Source organism: Silurus meridionalis, chromosome 9 (genome assembly GCF_014805685.1).
Source record: "Silurus meridionalis isolate SWU-2019-XX chromosome 9, ASM1480568v1, whole genome shotgun sequence".
NCBI classification, from domain to species: domain Eukaryota; kingdom Metazoa; phylum Chordata; class Actinopteri; order Siluriformes; family Siluridae; genus Silurus; species Silurus meridionalis.
In genome coordinates, this window is record NC_060892.1 from 692624 (window position 1) to 716733 (window position 24110).

Genomic DNA, 24110 nt, shown 5'->3' on the forward strand with positions numbered 1-24110 from the left:
GCAAACATCAATAACAGCTTGAACTCCTCAATGTTGGGAAGTGACCATGGAATAAGGTGATGATCCACAGTGAGGTGTGAGACCTTACACCATTATAATGTTCTCCACTTCACCTCAGGACCTTCTTCATCTCCACATCTACACTAACATCCTGGAACATCTCACATCTACACCTGGTTTATCACTTTTGCAGATGTCGGTTATGAACAGTGGCATCCTTCCAAAGTTTTATTTATACAAACACAAAAACCACATCATGTTGTGTCCCATGGAAGAAACTTTCTAAAGCATTGAGATGGTTTTTTTTGTAACTATAATCCTGATATTTGAATATGAACCATTAGAGTGATAGGAAATTCATTACACATTATGACCAATCAGATTTGAGAATTAAACGACACACAAAGCGTTGTAACGTTTTATCTGACTGATCTGATTCAACACTTGCTCCTTCTTAACCACAGAACCCCTGGGAGATCCACATTCCTGCTCTATCACTGGGTTTGTTAGTTTGGGGGTAAAAGAACAAGAAGGTGAACTACCTGGAACTGGTTGGAAAGCCTGTGATAATAATGGGATAACAAAAGAAAAGAGACAAGGACAGAGCACTTTTAATCAGAGGCTTGGAAAAATGCTCCTCCTGTACTTTCTCTTTCCATCGCCATGACAACAGCCGGGGCAACATTCCAGTGGGGGTTGGAGAGAAGCATCGGGGCGGCCCAAGGGTTATTTTAGGATCCTCGAAAGAAGCTCGAAAATCTGACACATTTATAATGATTCTAAATGCTTTTTTTAGATCTGGATGTGGTTTTAATTGGATTTATTTTAGCGTATTAAAGATTTGAATGAGGATTTACAAAACTGAACCGAATCAGTGTGATTAAAGATTAGATTTATAATATCCTATATTGTTTTTATTTCACCAATTCATCATTTATTTATAGTTTCTACACAAATTACATTTCTACAGGCCACAGGAGCAGGCAATAATACTGCGTGTGTGTGTGTGTGTGTGTGTGTGTGTGTGTGTGTGTGTGTGTAGAGAAAGGTGTAAGGTCCAGAAGGAGGTGGAAACCCGTATTCAGACCTTCTGCGATTGTGAACACTTAATAAGATCAGGAAGGACTGATGTCTAAGTCTGTGTGCTTCGGATTGAGCGTTAACTAAGGACAGCATCCATGCACAGCTACGTCACCATAGAAACAGTAGGAACGGGTCCAGTGAAGCCTGTGTGATCACACACACACACACACACACACACACACACACACACACACACACATGTACATGAAATAGACTTCTGAACACAATCATGAGAGCCACTAAACCCTCAGAGAAAACTCATACATGTCATGTGATGTCATAAGTTTTGTAACGTGGTCATGTGGATAATAATAAAAAACACGTGAAGTGGCTGTGACCCTCAAAATGCACGTGATAATAATGTTGAATCACATTTTTTAAAAATCCACATGACTATAAATGAAAAGATGAACTGTGTGATGAAAAGTATTACTATTGGTATACGAGTATTAGGAGTAGTGAGATGATGACAGACAGACAGACAGACAGACAGACAGACAGACAGACAGACAGAACTTTGTCATTGCATACTACAGGTACACTTTAACGAAGTGCAGTTTAGAGTCTACCAGAAGTACGAATAGTAACAATTGTGCAAACTGACAAGTGCAGATAAATGTGCAAATCTATGCACAGCATGTCAAATATAAGTGGAAAATTATCAAGCAAATGAATATAAAGGCTCTGGCAGTGAAAAATGTACAGAAACTAGTAAACAAGTACATTAAGAATAAATATAAATATAAATAAGAGGTTATATTAGTGTGCAGGATGTGTGTATAGAATGTGGGATATAAAAATGTACAAAATATAGACACTGCATATACAGATGATCTATGAAGTAAAAAGGTTTCGAGACTAGTTTGGTAACACACCAACAGGTGGCAGCACAAGGCTGCACACACAGTCACAGGGAGCACCGAGCACTGCATCGCTCCCTTTGATGAAAATAAAGATGAAGCAGAGGATTCAATCTGACAGACATAAAGGCATTGTGGGTAATATTGGTGTAGCTCTCAGAGCTTGGTGTAAATATAAAGCAATAAAAAAGCTCAGAGTTCCACTGAAGATGTAAACTGTAAAGATGAAAAGTGTTTTTTTCCCTTTAATTGGGTTTGGTCTGGATTTTTAGCCATTGTGTGGAGTTTCCTGCCTCGCAGCACAGAGGCGGCGTGTAATTGAGTTCCGCGCACTTACACATTCATTAACGCTGCAGGAAGAGCTGGAAAACCAGTGTTACTGAATTTTGAATCATGTTCACGTCCACGTGTTATCTGCAGATTTTTATAAGCTTTTAATGGCAACGGGGAAACGTTTTTACAGTACATGACTCTGCACATGACAGGCATGTGCAGAAAGGAAGCTTCTTTGTGAGATATTTAGTTCTCTGTACACTCTTAGATGGTTCCAGATGGTGGACAAAGTCTTGGATGGTGTTAGTGGTAATTCTTTGCTACATGCCGTCTCAGAGCGAAATCACACCCAGTGAAATTGCATTTCCCCGTGGCACAGCCCTCGACATGGCTTCTGTTATCGCCTTATGCTTCCGATATTTATTTCTTTTTCATAATCTAGTTTTCATTTAATGAATTTAAAATGCACTCTCCTGTCAGATCTGTGAAACTCTTCTTCTTCTTCTTCTTCTTAGGTCTTTACCCCTTTTTAATTTGTATTTGAGGGCTTGTGGACTACAGTAAAAGCAGTGTATACCGTATATAGATTCATGTCTGTGTTCTGTGCTTCTTCACCTCCTCCGTGGGTTAATTAGCACGTTCTTGCAGCGGTGATTCTCCGTCACGCCGTCTCCTGATTCTGACTGCCAGCACAAGGCGTGAAGGCTGCAATCTTCTCCCATGTCTATCCTTTCTTTCCTGTCCTTCACATTTTCTGGCGGCAGACGCTGGTGTTTATCAGACGTCTGTGTTTATCACCCCTGCTGTGTTAATGTGAGGATGTGAAGATGTAGAAAATTATTTTTTTAAACGGGGGAAAAAGTCGACCTTTAAAAAGGTCTTCACAAACATTCTCTGCCCATCAACTGAGATCACAGTCTCATGATTTGAGTTGTGGCTTAAAGAGGATTCTCAAAGAAAGGTTGGATGATTAGCGTTCCTGATCATCAAAGTTGGTGGAAACCATGTGATTAAGTAGATTAAAAAACCTCCTAACGTGGGACCTATTTAGGAATCGTCAGTCTTCTGACTCAAGCTGCCTGTTACACTCACCAAAGTTGGAGACACAAAATGTCTTCGGATGCAGTAGCATGAAATTTGATCTTAAAGACCCAAAGCTGTTCCAGCATGACATTGCTCCAGAGCACAAATCCAGCTCTATGAAGATCTGCTTTACATGGGTTGGGGATCTCCTGCTATAGATCTCCAACCTTTTGAACATGATAAATGTGAATGCTGACTGCACCTCCTCACGTTCTCACCTACATCAGTACCTGACTTTACTAACACCCTTGTAGCTGAATGAATCTCCACAAACTCTAATGGAACATCTTCCCAGAAGACTGGAGCTCATTATAACAGCAAATGGAGACTAAATGTGAAATGAGATGTTCAAGAAGAAGCACACACCAATCTTATGCTCAGGTCTCCACAAACTTAAGGGTTCTTTAAGTGGTTTCTTGGAGGGGTTTCCTCATGGGTAGCAACATTTGCTATGTAGAATTCTTCATAAATCTATACTTTCATAAATTTTGGGTTCAGATTTTATTCCCACATTTGTTTTCCGTATGTTGCTTTACAATGAAGATTCTAAAAGTCTGAAAATCTGAAAGTTCACAGCTGATGTTAGGTAATTGTGGTTTAGATGTAAAGAGCTCACGCTGCATTTAGCTCCAATTATAGAGGCTTTTGGGCAGAGACATTGTGACACCTGGCGCCGTCCTCCTACGCACACATTCTCCACGCACCAGTACACCGACTTCACACTAATCAGCCAATCATGATGAAAGATAAGTGATGAAAAACACATTGGAGCGCTGATGCATTAAAACTTCATTCAATGAAAATATGTTTACAATAATCTCATCACACAGAAGGTGAAATCATTCAAATGGGTATCAAGTGGTTTTGTATACTGCACAATGGTGGAGGTCCTACAGGCTTCATGAAGAGTGTATCATTTTCCCATTAACCTGTTCTGTAAATCCTTTACATCCAAACGTTGCCTGCTGCAAGTAAACATCATGTTTGTTTTATTCTGAACAGATGCTTCTGTTCATGTTTTTGCCTTCATCCTGATGCTCACTTTACTGTAGAAACCTGATCTGAGCCAAGTGAGTGAGTCAGTGCCCATGCCACCACGCTTCCCACCTCAGCCGCTCTGCCTGCACTCATCTGCCTGTTTCTTCCCTTTTCTGCACACTTTATCATTCTGTTCATCATTGTGTTACAGGTAAAGATTTACTCAATCTCATTTTATATATAAAAACACAACCAGACTTTATCTTTATCAGACTTTTAATCAGAAATTTATGTAAATGAAATCGTTCCCTTTACTCCTCCTTCAGGAGTGGAGGTGTAACTGCAATCTGTTAAACTGTAATCACGTTAAAGTTCGATGTTTTGATTTGTTTTCTTGCATCTTAATCATGTATGAAAGACGAACTATTGACCTGAACTGCTCGAGGACAATCACTGAACAGTGAACCTCAACTTTTACAATCAAAATAGTTCCAGTTTTAGTTTTGTTATAAATTATATTTTATTTTGTATCACTGAAATTTCATTTAAATTGATCATATGGTAATTATATGTATATAATATTATTTTATTCATAAATCTTTAGTTTTTAACCTTTTCTCCATTTTTGTTTACAGACCAGTTATAGTTTAATACCTAATAATAATAATAATAATAATAATAATAATAATATATTGAGAAAGAGAAGTTTGGGTATACTTTGTGGTTAAGGTGTAGGACTTTTGATTGGAAGTTCAAATCCCAGCAGCACCAACCTGCCACTGCTGGGCCCCTAAACAAGGCCCCTAAACCCAGTTGTAAGTTGCTCTGTTTACATCTAATGTAAAAACTGATTATAAATTTTATTTTACTGAAATCAATTATATTTTATTATATTATGATTTCTATTAATTTTTATTCTAAAATTTAGATTTTTGTATATCATAAAAAGAATTTTACTGCACGTCACTCAATAATAATAATAATAATAATAATAATAATAATAATAATAATAATAATATTTATTGTATTGATTACCACCTCTCATGAAAATATGAATAAAAATAAAACAGCCCCTTTAAATGATATAAAATATGAAATTGTTGAAGGCAATGACATGGTCGTTGTTTTTGCTACACACTGAAGATGTGAAGGGATCAGGACCAAAAATATGAGACACGAGTTCAGAATTTCAGTTTTTATTTTCTGATAGTTAGTTGGAGACACTTGTATGTGGACAGACTCCTGTGGACATTTCAGATGTCCCTCTTCATAACTACTAAATCGTGACTTTATTTCCCACATCTAACTTTATTGATTTATATGGAAATTAATTGATTTTATTTTGTCAGAAAGATTGATGGCTAATTTGTAGCCTTCTGGTTACAGGCTGAAACATCCTGGTGCTTAATAGAATTCATGATCAGTGTTTTCTTGTTTGGAGTTTATTAGAGGGACAGTGCATGTAGGACGTTTTGGAGACAAGGTGAGGGAGGTGAGATTGAGATGGTTTGGACGTGTGCAGAGGAGGAACATGGGGTATATCAGTAGGAGAATGCTGAGGATGGAGACACCAGGAAGGAGGAAAAGAGGAAGATGAAGGAGGAGGTTTATGATGTGGTGAGGGAAGACATGCAGGTAGATGGTTTGAATCATGTATTCATTATAACATAGATTAATGATTACTAATATACATTATATGCAAAAATGTTTATCAACACCTGAACATAAGATGTGTTTTCTGAACATCTTATTCCACATTTAGTAACAATTTGCTGAAGCTCCACACTTCTGGGAAGGTGTTCCACTAGAGAGTGTGGAGATTCATTCAGCTACTAGTGTGTTAGTAAAGTCAGGTACTGGAGAAGTTGAGAAAGTGAGAAGGTCTGGGGTGCAGTCAGCGTTCACATTCATCCTGTTCAATAGGGTTGGAGCTCCATAGCAGGTGCAGATCTTCCACCAAATCTAACCTATGTAAATCAGATCTTCATGGAGCTGACTTTGTGCACAGGGGTATTGGAGGGAAAATGTAATGCTTCTGCATTCATAAAATTGTGTGCCTACGACTTTGTGCTAGTAATTTGGAGAAAAAACACGTCTTTGTGGAAAAATCTGTTTTTTTCAATCGTTTTGGCCGTATAGTGTATTATATACGATATGACCCCATGAAACCTTTAGAATCTGTGTATGTAAAATATATATATATATATAAAATTTGTTTTGACCCCTCAGCTGTATTGTGAGGTTCCAGACACGTTCTCTTCTCTTTTCTGTACCTTTTTAAGCAAAACAAGTGCACTGAACTGGAAGAAGAAAGAAAAACAGTGACAGAAGCTACAGGCACTTTCCTGATCTCTATTCCCCGTGATAATTCAGGTGTTGGCATCAGGGAACAGTTTGTCTGGCCCTGTAAATCTGTTATTGTGAGACACGGTTATACTTTTTATTTCTGTTGAGGCTTTTTAAATCAGAGAATAAATTAGAAACCATTTCCAGGCTCCAGCTTGATCTATAACAGTACTGGAAGCAAGTCGATGTGTTACATTAATCAAACTCTGAAAAACCAACCTGGGGACAAATACATTCATTAATATGATGCATTATGCACCTAGAAGAGATTTATGTCATGATGAAATTTTTAAATATAAAGATATAAAAAGTTTATCTTTTAGTATCCACAAAAAGCCACTTAAGTAACATACATAAGTAGGAAAGGTCATAAGTTATTCCATCAAATCCAACGTTCTTGTTCCTGCGTGGTGTAATAACTTCGTCTTTTCTCGGCAGCTGAGATTCAGACAGTTTACATTTATATATTCTTAATTCTGAGCTTCTTACAAAGCGCTTTATAGTCTCATCAATAAATCCGTTCTGATACTGTTTTATTTTCGACAAAGTAAAAACACCATCACGATGAACCTCTGATGGGAAAAAATTGTTCAGAAGAATGTTTTTTTATCTATATAAAGAAGTTCTATTTTAATAACCTCTGGAACAGATACTCAAGTAGTGTAAAGACTGCTAAGACTAAGATGGAGGTGGATGAAGGGATGAATGAAGAGATGGTAGAGAATGAAGAATGAGTGGTGGGTGAAGGGATAAGTGGAGAAATGGTAGAGGATGGAGGGATGAGTGGAGAGATGGTAGAGGATGAAGGATGAGCGGTGGATGGAGGGATGGATGAAGAGATGGTAGAGGATGAAGGATGAGTGGTGGATAGAGGTATGAGTGGAGAGATGGTAGAGGATGAGTGGAGAGATGGTAGCTTCCAATGTCAGGAGAGATGGTAGAGGATGTAGGGATAAGTGGTGGATAGAGGGATGAGTGGAGAGATGGTAGAGGATGAGTGGAGAGATGGTAGCTTCCAATGTCGGGAGAGATGGTAGAGGAAGTAGGGATGAGTGGAGAGATGGTAGAGGATGGAGGGATGAGTGGTGGATGGAGGGAAGAGTGGAGAGATGGTAGAGGATGGAGGGATGAGTGGTGGATGGAGGAAGAGTGGAGAGATGGTAGAGGATGGAGGGATGAGTGGTGGATGAAGGAAGAGTGGAGAGATGGTAGAGGATGGAGGGATGAGTGGTGGATGGAGGGAAGAGTGGAGAGATGGTAGAGGATGGAGGGATGAGTGGTGGATGGAGGGATGAGTGGAGAGATGGTAGAGGATGGAGGATGGAGGATGAGTGGTGGATGGAGGGATGAGTGGAGCGATAGTTGAGGATGGAGGAATGAGTGGTGGATAGAGGGATGAGTGGAGGGATAGTTGAGGATGGAGGAATGAGTGGTGGATAGAGGGATGAGTGGAGAGATGGTAGAGGATGTAGGGACCTTTTATATGTCTTTTAGGTGAAACACTGCTGAAATATTTTACTGAATTATTATGAAGAACATTATTTGTACAGCTGAGATTTTTTTTTCGCTGCTTGAGATGTTTTGAGAAATCTTTTAGGAATTGTTCTTTTGTTATCTGTTAGTAAGAATCGTTTTATTTCTGTGCTCTCTTTGTTAATAGTTTAGATTCTGGCTAAAATGTAATATTTATGATATCAGATGCACAAAGTTTTGCTTTCTAGGCTGAAGTTACCAATGTCGGGTCCTTCCTTTTGGCCTTGCACTCTCATGTTCACAAAGTGTGTGGCTCTGGCTCCTCCGAGACTCGGGGGAATCTGCATACTGAACTATATCAACAACCGGTTGATATTGGCTTAATCACAGCACTTCCTGTTACTGGGCCCCTTGCTCCTTGTCGTCGCGTAACGTTAACAACCAATGTCTCCCTCATGGGTTGGGGCAGTCATGAGTCTCACTGAGGACAGTATACTGTACATCCCAGGGCGGTTGACCCAGGGAGCAGACAACCTTTTGAGGCAAAGGCTGAGGCCCAGGGAGTGGAGGCTCCACCTGGATGTGGTGGAGCAGATAGGGAGAAAGTTTTACAAAGCACAAGTGGACTGCTTTACGACTCAAGAGAACTCACATTGTCCCCTCTGGTTTTCCTTCACTCACTCAGCTCCTCTCGGACTGGACGCAATGGTGCATGCTTTTCACCCATTGAAGAATAGAATAGCCTTTATTTGTCACATATACATCACAGCAAAATTCATTCTTCACATATCCCAGCTTGCTCAGAAGGGTTAGAGCACAGGGTCAAACACGATACAGCACCCCTGGAGCGCAGAGGGGTAAGAGCCTTGCTCAAGGTCCCAAGAGTGGCAGCTTAGCGATACCGGGGCTTGAACCCCCGACCTTCCGATCAGTAATCCAGCACCTTAACCACTGAGCTACCATTGCGCTGCTTCCAGGAGTTCCGGAGCGAGTTCTCCCGGATGGAGTCTGTCTCCTCCTGGTAGCCCCGTGTTGTCCAAGCCGGTCATGTTACGCTGACCTGGTAAACCTTCTCGAACACCCTCCCTGCGAGATTTCGCTCAGGCGGGATCCTCTGTCTAAGGCAGGGTGCGCTTTGCTCAACCCCCACCCCATAGCAACTGAACAGTGTGAAAATACAGAGATGCATTAAAATGTTCAGTGGCCATCAGGACCAGGTGACTCTACAGAGATCACACTGTAATTATATCAGTGGCGGGCCATGCATTTGGTACCTGGGCCTTCAGTGAGGACGTACCCGACTTAATCCACCTCTTAATACTACCACTATCACGTCACAATTATAGAAACCATAAATGCTATACAAAAACACAATATAACAACACGTGGCATTACAGAGAGACATTTCACATACGGAGGTGAAAACCATTTTATTAAGCAACAAACCCAGTTAAGACTCCAAACCTCTACACTACAACCACATCTGTACAACTCCAACATCTGGAGCAGTTCACAATCAATGTTTGTCTAATAACATGACAAAAACATTAAAATGTAAATAAAACACAACCTACTCACCAGAGATGCAGACTCATAATGTGCAGCGCCCCCCAGAGGCTGTAATCCAGTGGTACTGCTCGTATTCACTGGTCTGGAAGTGTAGAACAAACCCTTTCCCGGGCTGAGACACGCTAGCTAGCTTCGGGGTTGGTGACCTCCTCACGATGTCTAACATTTCTTTAAAATTACCAGTCGAACTTAGCTGTAACAGTTTCCCTGTGAACAACCAATCAGAGGACGGAAAAAAGCTGACGCTATTCTGGGCCAGTGAGCTGCCCTGTGAGGAGAATCTGAAATCTGATTGGTTAAAAAAAACAGACCCGTTAATAATATTCTCTATGGTTAAAAAGGCCAGCAGTACAGACTTTGAAGGCTCTGGGCAGATTATATTGACATGGCAACACATAGAGTCTGAAATCTGATTGGACAAAAAATCTAACATCCACATACACGTACTGGAAGCAGTGCAGCCGAGAGAAACTCTACGAAATGAAGAGAAAAAACTGAATTAATACAATTTCATGGATCAAATATTAGAATGTAGGTTGTAAATGTAGGTCAGTGCTTATGATAGTGTTTAGATCAGCAGAGAATGATTTACTGACCCTGACCGCCCACCACTGAAATTATACAGTAATGTAGAAGAGCTCAACGTAGAGAATGAGATACAAAGCAGTAACACAGTAGTGCAGATGATATGAGTGCAAACAGCAATGATAACATACAATATTGGTGTTTTTTAATGAGTTGAAGTGTACATGCAGGATTATTAAGTATCTTTATAATTTTATCATTATAAATTGAAAATTGGGAGCAGTGTAGATGATTAAAACAGGGCTGATGTGATCATATTTTCTAGATCTAGTGAGGACTCTTGCTGCTGCATTCTGAACTAACTGAAGCTTATTTCTGCACTTACTCCAACACCCAGACAGTAAAGCGTTACAGTAGTCTAATCTAGATGTTACAAAAGCATCAACTAGTTTTTCTGCATCCTTTAACAACATCATATTTCTAATTTTAGCAATATTTCTAAGGTGAAAGAAGGAGATCTTGGTGATATTATTCACGTGAGACTCAAAGAAAAGACTAGGGTCCATAATAACACCAAGGTCTTTGACAGCCGTACATGCTGAAACAGAAACACCATCCAGAGATGCTACAGAATCAGAAAGTTTACTTCTAGCTGCATGTGGTCCTAGTAAAAGTACTTCCGTCTTATCTGAGTTGAGCAGAAGAAAGTTATCAAGCATCCACTGTCTAATGTCCTTTACACACTTCTCAACATTGTTAAGCTGATCTCTCTCATCTGGCTTTGCTGAAATATACAGCTGTGTGTCATCAGCATAGCAATGGAAGCGAATACCATGTTTATGAATAATTTCACCCAGAGGCAGCAGATAGAAAGAGAAAAGCAGTGGGCCTAAGACAGATCCTTGCGGAACACCAAACTTTACCTCAGAGAGTGTGGGTGGATTAGTGGAATAGTGGATTGTGATTGGCTGGAAGTTCAGGGGTGAATGATGTAATGTGGTTGGTGATTCCAGTAAAATTATTCTAGTGAAATTATTAATTTTATGCTTTTTTTTCTACAATGAGATGATTATCTAGTAATTTTGGAAGGAGTCTCCACACTCAAAAAAATGATATGTTGGCCTTACTTAACTTTTTCATGTCAACAGGTTCCACGTAACTCAGTTAGGTTGCATTTAATTAACAATATTGATTTCAGTAAACTTAAGTTAATTACATAAAGTTAATGTAATGTTGTTTAGTTAAATCAACTTAACATTCTTAATTTAGTTTTGATGTAAAAAAAACCTTTCTTTCGGGTTCTCCCGTTAGGGGTCGCCACAGTGGATTTTGCACATGTTTTTATGCTGGATGCCCTTCCTAATGCAACCCTCCCCATTTATCCGGGCTTGGGACCGGCACTGAAAGTGGCTGGGGTTGGTTCCCTGACCGGGGGTCGAACCCGGGCCGCAGCGGTGAGAGCGCCGCAGCCTAACCACTAGACCACCAGGGAACCTGAAATGGCCTACTAATATCCGATCACTTATTTGCGATTAACCAACTTGTTTGTCCACAAGGAAACGTCTTTGCTTGTTTACTCTTTTTGCACTGTGAACTTTGTTTAAATTGATTTCCATTAAATGGCGCCGATCAAAAACAGAGCAAAAAAGTTCGCGTTGAATCTGCTTTTCATCTGCGCATGTGCAGATATTAGATAGATACTCCACCTGTTGACCAAAGTGCGGTACTGCAGAAGCAACACAACTCTGTTTCATTCGTTTTACTTAAATTAGTTGTGTTAAACTGAAATTTTACTATTTTTTAATTTTGTCAACACAACTCTTTTAATTTTAATACAGAAACTTAAGTACATTATTTAATTTAGACATAGTTATATTCTTTGGGCCAACAGCAGCCACATTTCATTTTTTGATTGCAGTGTCAGTGCTTTGTAGCAGTCAGAGGTATAGGGTTATGAAAAAGTTTTGTAACCATCGAGTTCTGTAACAGATGACAAGCTGATTTTATTCTCATAATCATGATCCAGGTGAGGGAATGACTGTTTATCTTTGCCATAATCTAAATGATACCTGGAACTAACTTGTTTAACAGATGTTTTACATACTAAAAATAGATCAAATGTACATGCACCAAACACAGCTCCACTGTTTATTCCCATTTCTACACTGTTATTCCCATTACAGAAATTCTTGCATTCATCTGGAGTATTTAACTGAACCTAACAGACCTGAACCTTTTTCTCCTCTTTTCTATTTTTACCGCTCTCTCTGCAGACAAAGTGTGCATCCCTGCTGATTTTCTGCTCGTTACTATGGTTTCCTCCGTTTCCCAGCATGGATTTGGTGTTGTCCACTCCTTTCCCTTGGTTTAGTCTCTCAGAGCATTAGTCAGGATTTAATTACAGAGCGCAGGGCAATTGGGAGGTTGCGTCCCAAATTACTGTGTAATGCAGTCTCACTGAAGTGAGCCTAGCCCATAAAATAAGGCTGTTAATCGCGTTTCATGGCCACGCTTTCCTGTTGCTGGCGAGCCGTGACCACTGCAGACACACTGAAGCCTGGTCCACTGTCTGGTCTGTTGAAAATCAATGGACTGTCTAACAATTAGACATCCCCCTGTGGAACTTTTTTAGGCTACGAGAGAGCAGCTCATATTTTATAACTTTTGGATATGACCAAGGCTGTAGAGATTGAAGTCTAGATAAAGTCATTGTGAAGCCCCTCTCCAGAGTCAAAAATAGTTCATCTACTCGAAACCCCACTGACATGAAAGCAGATGGGCGTTTGGCCCAGATCAGGAGCCTGGAGAGATCTATCCAGCCAGAGCTCAAAGGGTCTCCGAAACCAAGTGGTGGTGTGTTGTTGTTCCAGGCAATGGAGATGGAATAATGGCTCACTTTATCGGCATCTGGCCACCTGGCCAACATAATGAAATTCCAAATTGAGTTAGAAAACCTGTTGTGAGGTGTGACTGCAATAGCTTCCAGGTCCTGTGAGATCCATGATGACTTGTCAAACTGATCTTAATCAGAATCAGAATCAGGTTTATTGGCCAAGTGTGTTGACATACAAAAGGAATTTGGTTTCAGCTGTTAGTGACTCTCAAAGTACAGACATAAATAAAACTATACATTTATGTTGTGATCATTGATTTTTTCCATGTCCTGAGCCTGAAAAAGACTCTTGTATGGATCTCTTCTGTGTGTTCAATGAGCGCTTTACTCACTATCAAGGGAGAGAAATGATTTGATGTGGCAGTAACGTGGCTTGCAGTTGTTTACTGTGCTCCTCTGTCCAGTCCTCAGTCATTGTCTGGAACGAGAGCCAGCTGGGACAGTGCCTGATGACATTTACATGTGCAGTGGGTGGACACAGTTGCCCCCCAACACTCTACAACCATCCAATGAGGCTCATCACATCCAACTTTCCGGATTAATCATTCATCAGGAGACAGCTGAGCCACAGGGCCTGCGATTCTGTGTCTTCCAGTGTGAAGTAAATCTTTGATTTGGTCATGTTTATTATTTTTTCAGATGTTTGTTCTATTGCGTGGTGTATCTAATGGCTCGGTTTTCTAAATAAGATTTGTAGAGTTACTGTAAGTCAGAGCACTTTGAGGAGACATTAAGAAGATTTTAAGGGCGATGAGTTGAAGATAAAGGTCAGGAGGTTGAAGGAAGTGAAAATGTGCAGGACTCAGAAACAGTTTGTAATTAATCCATATATCTATAAAGCCATATATACATTTTTTCCAGGTTCCTGTCAGAACACATGGAATACTTCATATGCACAATCTGAAATCTTGAATAACTTCAAGACTTAAAATATCCCAAGCCATTACTGTCAAAAAAGTGAAAAATGCTAAAATAAGTCAAACACACGCAATACATACCTAATTCCTAATGTAAACACATGTCAGCCAGAAGTGCTCAAGGTCCAGGTCCTGAAATTCAGATGGCTCTAAAACTGTCTCGTGATGCCTTCACCTCGAGTGCTATTAAACCAGCCCTGTCAAAGAGCTAATTAGCACTCCTGTCCATCTCTCTTCATCCTCACTATCACTTCTATGACTATCTTCTTCTGGCATCTCCATAGTGATGGCTGAAGGATGTTGTGTCCTTAAATGGTATCCTGGAAAAGTACGCCAAGTTCTCTGTGTTCTCTGAGCTGAGATTCTCTGTGCATGCTGTAAGTCAAGTTGATGTAACTTGGACACCGGATGGATTTCCTGGACACAGTGAGGTCTGATGTTTCTAAACTTTTCAATTCTGGGCAATTTCAGTGGTTGTGCAATAGGGCTGAATTTTATCATTCATTTCAAATAAATGAGATAATACAATGAGACCATCATCATCATCTTCTTCATCATAATTATAATTATTATTATAATATTCATAAAAATGAAGCTATAGCCGTTAACTCCTGGTGCCTTTTTCTGTTATATTTCTCATTTGATCCAACATCATTTCCATCACATGGAAATGGAGCTCAGTAAAGTGTGTACAATCACCATCTCACTCTGGATGGAACTGAATTTACATCTGAACTTTTAGCTAATCACAATCTACTATTCACACCTGAACTTCCAGCCAATCACAATCTACTATTCACACCTGAACTTCCAGCCAATCACAATCCACTATTCACACCTGAACTTCCAGCCAATCACAATCCACTATGCACACCTGAACTTCCAGCCAATCACAATCCACTATTCACACCTGAACTTCCAGCCAATCACAATCCACTATTCACACCTGAACTTCCAGCCAATCACAATCCACTATGCTGGATGATGCTGGATGATGCTGGATCTGTGGTGATCACAAATGCTGAGCTCATAAAACTCGGAGCTACTAACCATATAGACTGTATAAGACTGCAGAAAGAACATCACTTATAATCTTATACTCCAGTACTCATGTTAGTTCTCACTCTCCAGTGTTCTGTATTGTTGAAAGATTTATGATCACACTCTTGATGTCACCCAGATGAGGATGAGGTTCCCCTTTTGAGTCTGGTTCCTCTCAAGGTTTCTTCCTCATAACATCTAAGGGAGTTTTTCCTTGCCACAGTCGCCACGGCTGCTTATCAGGGACAAATTCACACTATTCACCTTCACTGTTGATTTGTGTAAAGCTGCTTTGAGACAATGTCTGTTGTGAAAAGCGCTATACAAATAAACTTGACTTGACTTGACTATTTACACCTGAACTTTCAGCCAATCACAATCTACTATTCACACCTGAACTTCCAGCCAATCACAATCCACTATTTACACCTGAACTTCCAGCCAATCACAATCCACTATTCACATCTGAACTTTTAGCCAATCACAATCCACTATTCACATCTGAACTTTTAGCCAATCACAATCCACTATTCACATCTGAACTTTTAGCCAATCACAATCCACTATTCACATCTGAACTTTTAGCCAATCACAATCCACTATTCACATCTGAACTTTTAGCCAATCACAATCCACTATTCACATCTGAACTTTTAGCCAATCACAATCCACTATTCACATCTGAACTTTCAGCCAATCACAATCCACTATTCACTACTTTAACTTGAACTTCTAAAATACACACAAAACATTTCCTATAAATAAAAGAATCACATGTTAAAGTTCCGAAATCACAATTTTTCTGCTTTAAAATCCAGAGTGTAAAATGATTCTGTTCACACTGAATTACATTGCAATAACTGACTGATAAGTGACTCATCATTAAAACATGCTCCAGAAGAAACCTGATACTTAAACATGAATAGAAACGATACGTGAGCTGCACACGTGTCACCTTCCAAAACCAGCATGATCTCTAAAATCCTCTTTAATCATATTTAACCAATGAGTTATAAACGGTACATTATTCCTTATGCCCTGTAACATGAAGCAGCCTGAAACGGATGGAAGTATTCAGGTGATTAATCTACTCCATGCTTTTTCTCACTTTTGACAGGCTGTTAGATGTTCACTCTCCCTCCACGTACTCTTTTCTGGAAGAAACAGACCATAACTCGTATTCGTTCAGCAGATGCTTCTATTTTCTGAAGAATATTTATTTCACTTATGGAAATCCAGTGTCCTCGTCTGCTCTGATTCACACACTGTCCTGCTGCAGCACATTGTATTAGGAGTTTATTTACACAATTCTACTCCTGAATGTACTCATGATCTTTGTGCATCCTTAGTTCTTCTACAAGGTAGTGATGAAAGAGTCAAGGCTTGGTGCAGCTTTCACGCTACGCCTCGGAAGCCGTGTGTATGGTGAGGTGTGTGTTGGACTCTCAGGAGGTGAATCAGCATGACTGAGACGACTCACTGCCCTGCTGCTCATTTTCATATTGATTAAGTCTGCGTTCATCCTGTTTATGAGGAGCTCTGTAGCAGGAGATCTTCCAGTCCGACGTATTTAAAGCAGATCTTCATGGAGCTGGCTTTGTGCTCAGGAGTATTGTCATGCTGAAACAGGTCTGGGTCTTCAAGTTCAAGCGAAGGGAAAATGTGATGCTCCTGCATCCAAAGACGTCTGATACCATTGTGTGAAAAACAGTATCTAGTCTAGTCGGGTGTTCAAATGCTTTTGGCTGTATAGTGTATTTGATGCTCATGCTCATCACCTGCAGTAGTCTGGAGACGTACTAAAGACTACAAGTTCTCTGCATGATGGAGAGGTTGTGACGTTCTCATCTTCTCATGTCTTACGTCTCTCGGATGCTCAGTAAATAATTATTACTGTATTTCATGCTTGTTTTTAAGCTTCAGCTCAGGGGGTCTGTGTGTGTGTGTGTGTGTGTGTGTGTGTGTGTGTGTTATCGATGCTGCTCAGGTGCAGGTTCAGTGCACAGACTGTCTCCGTTTGGGACGTAATCAACCTGTAATTACAGCACATCTGGTTGGTCTGCACTGGGCAGAAGAATTCCTCTGAGGGAAATCTACAGCTTTGTACTGATGCTTTTAACAGAAAACATCCAAACTGAACAATGTGCATAATTAATCTTAATCGTTAACATAATGATCAACCTGCTTCAGAAGCACAAAGCGCAGTTATGTACAGTTTACCTGTTCACGAGCTAAAGTTTGGAGACTGAAGGTGTAACTGGTGCTAATCTGATTTCATCAGAGACAGTGAGTTGCCTAAAGATACCTGAGTTCACTGTCGAAGGGTTAAACTCCAAAAGATGGATTTGGACAGTTGAGAACCTCAACACTGATAGAACTGTAATGAATGGATGAGGTTCAATTTTGAGTTTAGTTCCTCTGACGGTTTCTTTACCACCGTTGCCATATGCAGCAATTCAAAGGGAAATCATTGCTTCATTAAATCATTAAATCAATAAATCTTCTTCTTAACGTAAAGAGAGCGATGCAGCAGAGCTTTAGCACTATAGTTGCCCAGGTCTTGATCCTCCTCATCTGTACACTATCATCATCTGTCTAGCTGAGCCGTGTCTCTACTAGAACTCAGTGCTTCTGTATTGTGTGCAACATATATGACCTTCACTCTACACTGGATTTTAATATGATGATCAGTGATTATCAACTAACCAGGAAACATGAGCTGATGTTGTGATATTGCTAACATTTTTCTAATATTAAACACTCAGAGTTCCCCTGCGACCCATCAGAGTGACACACAACTATAGACTTCTCACAACAAATCAGCACCAGAAGGATAATACACATACTTCAACATAAACATATTCTGTGTGTCTCATAGGCAAGTTTTTATTTCTTGTAGGATTTATGAGGTTTATTTCAGCTGATATTTGGGTGGGTCTAAGCTGTGACTCCCCCTGGTGGCGATGTTTGGGCAGTGCGTCTGGGTCAGTATATTACAGTGATGTGTTAGTTATATATGAATATGTATTTTAAATGTAATCTTACAGGTGAAATGACTTTAGTAGCATGTGCATGCAATAGTATTTTGCATTTATATAATCTTTCGTCTTTTCTGATTTTATAATGCACTTTTCAGCATATTTTGAAAAATAAAGATGAAGAACGCATAGTATTAAACACATCCTTTTTATTTATTTATAATACAAAACCATCACAAAAGTAGAATGCAACAGTTTTGAGATGTCAGTGGGTTTATTAATGCAGTAATTGCAGGCAAGAGATATATTTACGCCGTATTTAATTTAAAATAAAATATGCTAAAAATATATTTTGTGACTGTACACATCACTGCTACTCTCATTGTATCTCAGTTATCCAGGAAGCAACCGCCTGCAGGACTCAAACATCCTCATGCTCAAACGAGCCTCAAACATCCTCATGCACCGTGATCAGAGCATCTCACTGGTTCACACACATGCTAGCTAACCTTTAGCATCACACCGATCAGACCCTACAGGACATTTGACCGTATGGTTTATAGCAGAGGTGCGAATGAGAACGCTGTAGGACTGAACACATTTGCGTTGGAAACTATTCTGGGATGAATAATGAACTAATGAAGGGGCTGGTGAATAGAAACGCGTGGAGTTAGCGATCTTATTACTTTCCGAAAACGAAGGAAGGACTGTGATATGATCTCATTTAGAACGGAAAAATACAGAGTTAATTGGCTCTAATTACTGCCGGGTCCATTCGAGGCTGGAGATTCAAACGGTCAAGCTGTAAACAAAGCACTCTGTCAGTACTGAGAGAAAAAAGAAAAAGGGAGAGATAGAGATAGAGATAGTAATATGAATGACGTTATTATTAACATGATAAACAAAAATATTATTAGCGCTACAGCAGCTGAATGTTCCCGCTGTAGATCTCGGCTTGTTATCGCCCCGGACTGCGGCTACATTTCCACCAAGCAACTCACTGAACCCCATTGTTTTGGAAACTGAGAAAACTTAAATAAAGACCAAAACGAATTTCTGCAGTGTTCCACAAGCGGAGGAGAGAAACCGATAAAAGGTTTATTTAAAGCTGATGAACTGAGCTGATGAGCTCTGAGTGGGATTGGGTGCGTTTCCGAAACCGTCCAGCAGAGGGACAAACATCTTCTTCTTTCTCTTTCGGTCTTTTTATTATCTAGATCAGGGGCCCCAAACAATTTTCTGCGAGGGCCACATAATGTGTTCTTTCTTTAAAAGGGGTCTGTAACAGGAAATGATATGGGCTGAAGTGACTACCAGTATTATTGTGTAGATTTTATTATGATTGTAAATGTATTTATTGCCTCCTAATGTTAGATTAGTTTATTATTCTGTTCTGCACTGTACAGTCACGTGAGCATCACTTTTCAAGAGATATTATATGTGTGTGTGTATATATATATATATAAGAGCCTTATTACTATCATAATGACATTTTGTCATATTCATTGGTACTAATTGGTACAATTTGGACATTTACTTATTTATGTATATGCATGTTATTGGTTGGTGAATATACCAAACATTTAGTTTATGTTAATAATTACAGTTCGACTGATAAAGATTTTTTGTTACTGATAGCAATAGCTGGGTTAGATCATACTAAAAAACTAAATAATATATATATATATTAAAAAAAGAAATAAATAAAACAGTACTGAATCATTAAAATGTGCTAAATGAAATAAATACAAATATATTCATTGATTAATAAATATAATTATATAATTGATAAATGATGAATAATAAATATAATATAGTCTCGCGTGTAAAAACAAACAGCACGTGGTAGCATTGATTCGCCTCTAGAGGCCGCTCTAGACAGTAGACCGGCAGCCGGAAAAACTATTGTTATTGTTATTGCACCTGGTTTGTGTATAGTTTTGCCGGCTGCCGGTCTGCTGTCTAGAGCGGCCTCTAGAGGCGAATAACGAATAACTCTAGAGGCGAATAATGAATATCTACATTATTGTATATTAACTCTTTTCTTTTTCTTTTTCTTTCCACTCTATCTTTCTATTTTCTGTATGACAGAGTGGCGTGTATTGTGACTCATATGGTCGTACTCTGGTGTTACAATCTCCATAATCTCCACACCGAAGCTCTTGAAGAAGGACCTGGAGCTCTTTTACACACATGGCACATTATTAATGATGCAATTTGTTTCTCTTAACATTATTTTCTTTCCTCTTCTTTCTGTGTGCGTTTTGTTTGTATTTCTTTTCCTGTGGTAGCTCTCTGGCTGCAGGTCACCGATCAGGAGGTCGGGGGTTTAAAGCCCCTTCTAATTCTGGACCCTGTGCTCTGATCCACATCTTCCTAACTCTGTCTTTCTCAATCTCTCTCTCTTTCTCTCTGCAGTAAAACAGAGATGGCTGCTATTGAAACAGAGCTGCTCACAGATTATCGTTTTGGACAGCAGCAGCTAATTGAGATTTGGGGTCACGCCTGCGCCGTCGCCATCACCAAGGTACCGAGACACATGCACACATTAGCGTTCTCGCAAACCAAAACTCCTTTTTTTATGTTGTGGACTGAATTAAAAATGAAAAACACGATATGACCAAAAGTATTAGGACACCCGATTTTTTCAACCAGATGTGGTTCTTCCTCAAACTGGTGGAGGTGCACTATTGTATCAGACATCTTTGGATGCACTAGCAATACATTTATTCCTTCACTTGAACTAGAAGATCCAAACTTGTTCCAGCATAACAATGTGCCTGTGCACAAAGCCAGCTCCATGAAGATCTGCTTTACATGGGATGGAAGGTCAAGTGGAACATCTTTACAGAAGACTGAAGCTCATTATGACATGGGGAGCTAATGTGGAACAGGATGTTCAAAAAGAAGCACATAGCAATCTTATGCAGAGGTATCCACAAACTTTTGGTCCATGTGGTCTATATTAGTTTGCATTAATTTAAGATAATAATGTAAAAAAAAGTTAAAGAATTAATGAGCTGCATGTTTGCTACAGCTACAGACTTCAATCTTCTAAAAACTCAGGGTCATCCTGAACGTTATGTGTGACCTCATGACTTTGGGTAATACTGTAGTGTAAAGGGGTTACGACTGCAGGAAGACATCAATCGACCATCTGGGGGTCGTCGTTTTTATCATTAAAGAACATTTAAAATATAGTATTCAGCAGTTTTTAAAACAATGCATTGATGCATAAAGAAGCGTAAAGTCTTTTTTTTAAAGGCTAAATTTCCTCTGAGTATGTAGTGACCGTGACCCGCTCTGATGCTCGAACATTGACCTTGTGTCTGCGCTCTATTGCTTCAAAGGTCGTATATTTCACAGACCACACACCTACACACTTCTCTTCCTAAACCTCAGCCTTTTCTGTTTTTCATCATCTCCACACGATGGCTGAAACCATGCTCCCGACAGCGTGCCATGGTCTGGCCCAAGCAGGCAAGCAGGCATGGAAAGAACTCACAACCTGTCAGACTCAACAGTTCCAGAGTCCACTTTTAGTGCTCCTAAGAGGAATGGCAGTGTTGAGAATGTGTTGACTCGTCTCTTTACTCTCAGGAGATTTAATTCTCACCTGAGCTTCGTGTAGGTATCAACTGTTTCTCTGTATGTTCCTTCAGAAAATTTTAATAGAAATAGACAAAAAAAAACAGGCATGAACCTGAATCTGATTGTAGTCACAAAAACAACAACAATGTTTTACCACTGGATCACCTGTTATCACGCATGCTTCTAAAAAACCCATAAAAAATGTTTGTTGAAGATGATTTACAGAGTTGTTTTTTTCCAACCTCAAATTTTTTTTTTACAAAATATAAGTTGTATGTTTATGCATTACTGCAACTAAAATATACGTTAAATATGTTGATCTCAATGACTATTCTACAAAACATTAAAGATATCGACGTGACGTGACGTGACGCGACTCGGGACGGTTCGCATAGTTTGTGATGGCAAATCAACAATTTAATTAAGTGCCTTCTGACTTCTAATGCACGACTCTTTCACACACACGCCTCTGTAGTGCAAAAAGATAAAAAGTTGAAATAAAACCAGACGTTCTTTTCCTGTTGTGTCTGCAGGAAGTTACAGCTCTACCTCTGCCATGTTAATCTGTATTCTATCTGACTCTCAGGACACGCCTCGGTCTCCGTAGTGTTGTGATGCATCATAATCACGTAGCAGCAGCGATGCTGAGAGAATGCGCTCAAAATCAATTACATAAAGAATATTGGTAACAAATGATTGGCTACTCTCTAAATAATAAAAGTTTAGTGCATCTACTGATAATTAATCGTTTTTTTTACCGATGCAAATATGTAAAAAAAAAAAAACGATGCATCGTGATACAAATACCAACTTGTATCTGATACGCACTTTTTAAAAAACGCATCGCATCGTTAACTTTTATGCGACTCAGTGAATTTTTTTGTCCCCAATATATTTATTCATTGAAATATGAAATCACTCGGTTAGAGATCAAGTTTAGTTTGAGTTTTTCGGAAATTGATGGTCTTCTGGGATTTTTACTTATTTTAGCTTGAGTGGTGCGACAAACTAAAAACATCTAGTAGAGGCCCCATGTTAATGACAGAATGACAGAAGGCAGAGGAGAACGTAACTCATATAATCCCTGTTTACTTTTTAACACGTGACATGCTGAACTTTGTGGATGGTCTTCCAACAGCAGTAGACCACAACGAATTCCAGTCAAAAGCCAAAAACAGGAATTTGTAGCACAAACTTGGACAGTTAAATATTGGAAAAAGTCCAGGTGATGTTTTCTCAATCCTCACTGGTCCAATGTTCCTATTAAACTGGCCAGTGACCTTATAATGTTGATCTCCTTTTAGAATTTCTCCCCTCATAGGTGCTCAGAGGCTTGACTACAGTCAGCAGGTCAGAAGGTCTTACGTGTGGCCAGACAGAAGGTAGACAGATTTATTTCAGTTTGGCCCAAACAGATTGTTCCGTACGTCTTGTAGCTCCATCTGGATTGAGTCAGGCTCCCCGTGACTTACCTGAGAGCAATGTGAATCCTGCGATTGTTTCCTGATGGATGTTCTCTGTGGGTACATTTTCTTCCTCTTGGTCAGATGATGAGTTTTATTTTACAGGTCCTTTTTTTTTTTGCTTCTTCTGAGGAAAATGACCACAAGTCTCCTGACACAATTAATACAAACAAATAACCCTTGCTGACCTCCATTAATCGTGACCCAGAAAAACATGCTGGTCAGTCGCTCCGAACCTGGAATCACATCAATAATGTTTAAAGAAAAAAGCAGTATTTGGGTTTTTTACTGCTCACTGATCTCATAATCCAGCAATTCACTCGATTCACTCGGAGATTCAACGCCAAAGTAAACTTCATCTCACTTCATCACCTTACTTACCACCCCGCCTCCTACCCCCTCCTACCCCCATGAATCCTACCCCACAAATCCTACCCCTGTCTCCCACCCACCCCGCTCCTACCACCCCGCTTCTACCACCCCGAATCCTACCACCCCACCACCTACCCCCAAATCCTACCTCCGAATCCTACCCCACAACTTCCAACCCCGAATCCTACCACTCCACCACCTACCCACCCCGCTCCTACCACCCCAAATCCTACCCCTGAATCCTAAAACACTGCCACCTACCTCTCAAATCCTACCCTCCAAATCCTAGCCCGCCACTTCCGACCTCCTCGAATCCTAACACACCACCACCTACCCCACATCTCCCACCCACCCCACTCCTACCACCCCGCCTTCTACCCCCACCCCTAACCTCCACCTCCTACCCCTGCCCCTACCCTCCACCTCCTACCACCCTGCCACCTACCCCACTCACTCCGCCTTCTACCACCCCACCCTTCTCTTACAAAAAAGCACTTTATGTTAAGTTTTCCAACACAGGTTTCTAAGTCTAATCTCATTCCTGGTATCAGGATACTGTTTTCATTGCTCAGAATGATGGAACACTGTGTGTGTTTTGACAGCATGAGATCATATCTCAGTTCTCAGAGCAGTCCAGCAAGAACATCAGGTTTTTACATGTCTTC

The 24110-nt window shown here is 39.9% G+C and overlaps 1 protein-coding gene across 1 annotated transcript in view; it reads left to right on the plus strand.

The window, feature by feature from the left end:
• yjefn3 (YjeF N-terminal domain containing 3) overlaps positions 1-24110 on the plus strand; it is a 42114-nt gene that overhangs the window by 11501 nt on the left and 6503 nt on the right. The window contains exon 2 of the mRNA XM_046858427.1: positions 20438-20546. Coding sequence (XP_046714383.1) covers positions 20438-20546 — 109 coding nt within the window. The remainder of the gene's footprint in view (positions 1-20437; positions 20547-24110) is intronic.